Source organism: Zingiber officinale, unplaced genomic scaffold (assembly GCF_018446385.1).
Source record: "Zingiber officinale cultivar Zhangliang unplaced genomic scaffold, Zo_v1.1 ctg219, whole genome shotgun sequence".
In the NCBI taxonomy this organism is placed as follows: Eukaryota; Viridiplantae; Streptophyta; class Magnoliopsida; order Zingiberales; family Zingiberaceae; genus Zingiber; species Zingiber officinale.
Window position 1 is genome coordinate 65954 of NW_024589896.1, and position 6876 is coordinate 72829.

The window sequence follows — 6876 nt, forward strand, 5'->3', positions numbered from 1 at the left end:
ATTAATCCAATGGCATGGTTGGTCCGGCCATATTTAAAAAGTTCAACACCGTTGCCGTGCAGATGTGATGTTGAATTTTTAAAAATATATGGTTGAAAATAGTAGAAATATATTATTATTATTGTAAAAATTAATAAATTCTTATCAAAAATTAATATATAAAACGATTTATTAATTTGTTTAAAAAATCGATTAATTAGTTAAAAAAAATTTTTGATTTATTTCATCGGCTAATCGTCTTGGCCCAAGTTGTCCGAGCCTACCAGATTTTTCTTCACCCAAACCAAAATCGACCAGCCATCCCACGCAAATAATTCCAACACCAGTTTTCCTACCCATGGTGCCCTCCCCCAACCTTCCAATTGGGCCTCACATCTCATATTCCAGCGTGTTCGTATGGGTGAATCGACGCCTCCGCTTCGCTTGGAGTCAGATTCCATCGGGGCCAGCGAGATTAAATTACATTTCCTGTTTTGCCCTCGTCTCCATTCGGACTTTTTTCTTCTTCCCCGTTCCCTATCGAGTCGGTGGCTTCCCTTTCTCTTCAATAAAGTCGTCTTCTCCGGGAGCGCCACTCGATCTCGATCTCTTCTGCAGCTCTTCGCCCCGTCTCTTGCAATGGAGAAGGTGAGAGGCGAGTTCCTAGCGTCTCTCCTCCTAGCATTCCTGCTCCTATTGCCCTCTTGCCGCGCCTTCTACCTCCCCGGCGTCACTCCACGAGATTTCCACAAGGTGATACGCTTTGTTATTTGATCGACTCGTCGATCATGGGGATCTGGATTTTTTTGTCCGACTTAACGGGATCCGGATTTGTTTTGTGTTTGCGCTTCTTATTTCGTTGGATCTGAGCTCTCAGACTTTGATATTCTCGATGCCGCTGGTAGAAGTCTTCTCTCGATGCCATTGTTGATGACTCCATGTAGGATCTGATTATAGTCCTCTCCTCCAGTTGCTATCTGAGTGAGCGCTATTTAGTTTTAATCTAAATTTAGAAATCCAGTCAGTCTTGGTTGTTGCTTGTTAACACAAGTCGTCGTTGGTTTGTTTTTATTCTTTATTACTCGAGTGTGCATGGTTTATCGTTGGTACTGAGTTGCGTTCAGTAGTGTTCGTTATTTTCACTTTTAACAGAGACCACTGGTACTAGCTTCGTGATGTGCTGATAGAATAAAGTTTTATAAGTTCGTGTTTCCTATACTTTTCAGATGAACTTATAGTTGGATCAGATTCAGCAAATGCCATAATATTTGAAGTTCATAATAATTTTACAATATTATTTAGCAACTTTGTATATGTACAGTTTGTCATGGATTCAACTTTTGTATTCACTGCCCTTTTATTGGTTTCTCTCTATTTTCATAAGAATTAGATTAGATTGAAATCTAATCTGCAGTCTAAGTAGGCATTGAGTTGGTGACAGTTATTAGTTGATTGTCTTCTTACTTATAATAAGGGGGCAGTTAATATATAATCCCTGAAGTCCAAATTTATATGAATAATGTGAACATATCACTGTTTCTTCTCTTTAGTAGAATGTTTATAGGATCTGACTCTGAAATTAGACCTTCAGTCCTCTCATTTTGAAGAAGTGTGCAGGCAGTCAGAATTAGTCTACATTTTATTCTCAGACTTTTGTGTTTGGCTTCTTTTTTTTTGGATTTGAGTGTGCATATATGAAATTTAATGAAGCACTCGATAACTATTGTTTAGTGGCAAAAGCTAAATCTGTTGATGCCATTCTAAAGTTATGTGCAAAAATTAGGCTATTTTTTTGTATAGGAAAGAGTTATTATTATTTTATGAAAAATCATTTCAACATTAAATATTTATCTTATTTGCGGAATGGTCAGTTTTCCCTTGTGCAAAATGTAATTTTCTATTAGAAAAGGTTGCGACACACTTGCTCTTTTACCTTTTCTTTTCATTTTAAAGATTATATTTTTCATTGGAAAAGGAAAGAATAAAAATTCACAAACCAAATCTAGCCTTAGTGTTTGTATTGTTATATCTTATTAAAGAGGAAAAACCTTTTCAGATGGGTGATCTCTTGGATATTTATTAATCCAGAATTCCAGATATCTAATAACTGCTAGTTGAAAATAGTTGGAGTTCAACTGTTGTTGCTAACTTGACAATTTATGATTACACCATGTTATTATTGTTATTCATGGATCTAAGAGTTCAACTTTTGTTTATTTTTTTTCTTTTCTTTTGTATGCTTTATTTTAATATTTGTTTGTGCTTCTCACCTTAGTAATTCCAGAATAATATTATTACCTGATTTTTTTTTTTTAATTTACTTTTGGCAATTCTTTTTTCTCAGGGTGCCGACTTACAAGTTAAAGTGAACAAACTTTCCTCCACTAAGACACAACTTCCATATGATTATTATTTCTTGGATTACTGTAAGCCTTCAAATATAATTAACAGCGCTGAAAATTTGGGGGAGGTCCTTCGAGGTGATCGAATAGAAAATTCTGTTTATACAGTGAGTATCAGTTTCTTGTCTGTCTGGGTCAATAAGGTTTTGTAACTTGACATTTGACTCTTTACCTGATTAAAACCTGCTTAACCTGTCTTTTTCTTTTTAAATCACAGTTTAAAATGAGAGTCGATGAGGGTTGCAAGGTGGTTTGTCGAGTAAACTTTAGTTCGGAAATTGCTAAGAACTTCAAGGAGAAGATTGATGATGATTACAGTGTCAACATGTAAGTTGTTAATATGTTTGTGTTGCAAGGATAACCTGCTTTCAGTTTATTCCACTCTGCCACTAATTATGTAGCATTTGTACACTGATTTTTTTTGTTGCAAACATCAAGTGTTTTTTCCCACGTGCTATATAATATTAAGTTTTTTAATTATCTTGGCCAACATTGTAGATTTCATCGGATTCTTGACCATCAATAGTTTTAGTATTACAATTACAAACATCATTTTCTTTTCACATCTTATAGGATTAATATATTTATATTTGTTTTTTCCAACATCTATATGATTAATATTCTTGGCCTATGTTTTACACATTACAGGATTCTGGACAACCTACCCCTTGCAGTTCCTAGGCAGAGGAGAGATGGAAGTCAAATTCATAGTTATGAAAATGGTTTTCGTGTTGGATATAAAGTAAGTTGCTTAATGAAGGTGTAAACATTTGGAAGTTCTTTATTATGTAGTAATATGCAATTTCTGTTTTAGGGGAGGGACAATAAATATTACCTCAGTAACCACCTTAGTTTCAGAGTCATGTACCATAAAGACGCAGAATCTGATGATGCTAGAATTGTTGGGTTCGAAGCGACTCCGAGCAGGTACTGTCATTTAAGGAGCTTTTATTTTATCGATATCTGATTGTTAGCAAAGACATATCACTGTGTTGGCATCAGATCTGCTAGTGATGCAACATGATCTTATTTCATTGTATATCTGTGCTACAGACAGTAGTTTATAGAATGGCCAGGCTGTGTTTTCTTCTGTTTCAATGCCTGTTCTATGACAATATGAAAGATAATAAAGAAGAAAAGGTTCCAATTTGTTTGTGTTTGTATGCAAGAGAAAAAGTTGTGTTAATTGTCACCTTCTTTAGCTTCAGTAGCAATCTTTCTTAGTGATTTTTTTATCACACGCTTTGGGAAATTTGCTAGTCTAGAAGCCAACTATTTTTGATTGCTTATCGGATCATTTTTTATCCAATGATGTATAATAATAGCAATCTGCCATCATCTTGCTGCATCAGGATTACTAAGACTGTTTAACCACTGTATAACACGAATAGGCCACTATGCCTCTATGCACCTTTTTAATCCATTAAGTAACTTTTTCTCTTCCTGGATGAATCCTTCTTTGAGTCCAGGCTAAACATAAAACAAAAGCGATCAAGTTTAACAAATGTTAGAAATATTTATATTTTTTGTTATAGGAGTCTTAGGGGAGCATATTGGAATGATCTTACAATATCAAAATGATGTGTTTGATTAAAGATTATACGTATCAAGTTGAATTTGCAAGAAACTCATCTCAAAGTTATTTGTGTGACTGTGAGGACTGTAATAGCATCAGTTATTCTTGAGCAAATAATTTTCAAGTTTCCATTGGTGTTGGTCAATACCATTAAAACATTGTTTTGTTCGCTAATCAATGCTGATATACTTTTGATGTTGGCAAATGCCATAGTGTCTCTTGTGCTAACACATTTTTGTAGCACCAACCAAGATAGACTATCCCAATTGGTACAATCACAAATTGATCAAGGCAAGAAGATTCTAATTCCATAATTCATCGTCCGATTCCATCTATCGGTCATGGGTGGCATGCCCCAAGTGGGGTAGGACCATTGTCATGGCCTAGAACTCAAAATGTTTGCCCGACAATTTCTTGGGTACCAACTAAACCAAAAACATCCATACAATAAAAACATAATTTCAAGATTCACATTAACAAACGCCACAACAATAACTTGGCTTGATGATTATGGCTTACATATCTATTAGTTGGTTATTCTTTCACATGATTCATTGAAAGTATTTGGCTGGTTGAGGCTTCCAAGATCCTATACCAGTTAAAGGCCATCAAGTTGGCTCCAGCAATCCAATTTATTTGAAGTTTTGGTTATATATGTGGTTATCTTATGCTATATTTTGTATCACATTAAATATATCATAACTTGCTTCTCTTTCTTTCTTGCTATTACCAATAGTGTGAAGCATGATTACACTGATTGGGATGACAAGAACCCTAAAGTTTCATCATGCACCTCAGATAGTAAAATATCCCCTGGTAGCAATGTGCCTCAAGAAGTAGCTGAGGATGCACATGTTGTTTTTTCATATGATGTTACCTTCCAGGTGTGTATCATCTATCTGGAGCTCACCTTGTTGGATATTTTTCTTCCATAATAAGCCTTGTATATTACTGTCCCATTGCTCAATTATTTCTCTTACATCTGTATATATGTGTATCGCAGTCAAGTGATATCAAATGGGCATCACGTTGGGACACTTACCTTCTCATGAATGATGATCAAATTCACTGGTTTTCAATCATCAACTCTTTAATGATAGTTCTGTTTTTATCCGGCATGGTGGCTATGATTATGTTGAGGACTCTCTACAGAGATATAGCTAACTACAACCAACTAGAGTCACAGGATGAGGCCCAGGAAGAAACAGGATGGAAATTAGTTCATGGGGATGTCTTCAGGCCACCACTCAACTCTGGGCTTCTTTGTGTGTATGTGGGAACAGGGGTTCAGTTCTTTGGAATGACCTTGGTGACTATGATTTTCGCACTATTAGGTTTCCTTTCTCCTTCCAATCGTGGCGGCCTTATGACTGCAATGGTTCTACTGTGGGTTTTCATGGGAATATTTGCTGGATATGCCTCGGCACGTCTTTATAAAATGTTCAAAGGCTCAGAATGGAAGAGGATCACCTTGAAAACTGCTTCCATGTTTCCTGGTATTGTATTCGCTATTTTCTTTGTACTGAATGCTCTTATATGGGGGGAGAAGTCATCTGGTGCAGTTCCCTTTGGAACCATGTTTGCCTTGGTGTTTCTATGGTTTGGTATATCTGTTCCTCTAGTTTTTGTCGGTAGCTACATAGGTTACAAGAGACCAGCTCTTGAGGACCCGGTTAAGACAAACAAGATTCCCAGGCAGATACCTGAGCAAGCTTGGTATTTGCAGCCTGCGTTCTCTATACTAATCGGTGGCATTCTACCATTTGGTGCAGTTTTCATTGAGCTCTTCTTCATCCTGACTTCGATATGGCTTAACCAGTTCTACTATATCTTTGGCTTCCTCTTTCTGGTCTTCCTCATTCTTATCATAACCTGTGCGGAAATTACGATTGTTCTTTGCTACTTCCAACTCTGCAGTGAAGACTATCACTGGTGGTGGAGAGCTTATTTGACTGCTGGATCTTCTGCCGTCTACCTATTTGCATATTCTGCATTCTATTTCGTCACAAAATTGGAGATAACCAAATTTGTTTCAGGAATCCTCTACTTTGGTTACATGCTGATTGCATCTTATGCTTTTTTCGTATTGACTGGCACCATGGGTTTCTATGCCTGCTTTTGGTTTGTCCGCAAGATATATTCATCTGTGAAAATTGACTGATCAGGGCGTCCAAAACAGTAGTTCAGATGCATGTTTGTCAGCAGTTGGGATTTGGGAATCAGACTTGTTAAGGCAACAGAATCATGCTACGAGTAGCGTCAAGGCAAATATAGTGTGTTGCAGATCTAGGACTTTGCTTGTATTCCACACATCTCTTTGCATTTTTGTTCCGTCATAATCCATCTAATATTAAATTGACTGAACACTCTTGTAGCAATTTTTAATACACGTTTTCTATACTCATCACATGCTTCATTTGTTTTAGGTGACCATGCACACATTGTTGCAGAATTTGGTTTCCGTTCTCCATTTCGATTTTTAGTAGCTACTAACTTTCTTATTGATCGTGTGCATTGCTATTTGGTACCAGTGTTTCTAATATTGGACTGACTCTATCAGTTAATTTGATTAATAAAAAAATTGAAATAACAGTGTTTCCAGTTGCTTCTGATTTTAAGTGATTCAATGGGATAAAACAACGTTTCTCCGGAGATCGGCTCATTCAACGTTCAGTTCAAAGATCTAAACCTCTATTTATGGTTTGGGCTCATTCAACGTTCAGTTCAAAGATCTAAACCTCTATTTATGGTTTGCTCGCTTTGTTCAACTTAGCAACGTAATATCATGGTGATAATAAAATTAATTTGTCTGTTATATTGAAACAATTTATAGGAACAGTGTGTAAAACGGAAAAAATAGACGGCACTGAAATAGTACAATAATTTTAAAGAGGAAAATTTTCAATATAGCCTTCAGGT

The 6876-nt window shown here is 36.2% G+C and overlaps 1 protein-coding gene across 1 annotated transcript; it reads left to right on the forward strand.

Annotated features, from left to right (window-relative positions):
* Positions 1-370: 370 nt before the first annotated feature.
* Positions 371-6382, forward strand: LOC122036815 (transmembrane 9 superfamily member 7-like). Its single transcript, XM_042596238.1, has 7 exons — positions 371-732; positions 2324-2488; positions 2599-2708; positions 3030-3123; positions 3196-3308; positions 4694-4841; positions 4961-6382. The coding sequence occupies exons 1-7, from the start codon at positions 397-399 to the stop codon at positions 6116-6118; spliced, it is 2124 nt and encodes a 707-aa protein (XP_042452172.1). The 5' UTR covers positions 371-396; the 3' UTR covers positions 6119-6382.
* The last annotated feature ends 494 nt before the right edge of the window (positions 6383-6876 follow it).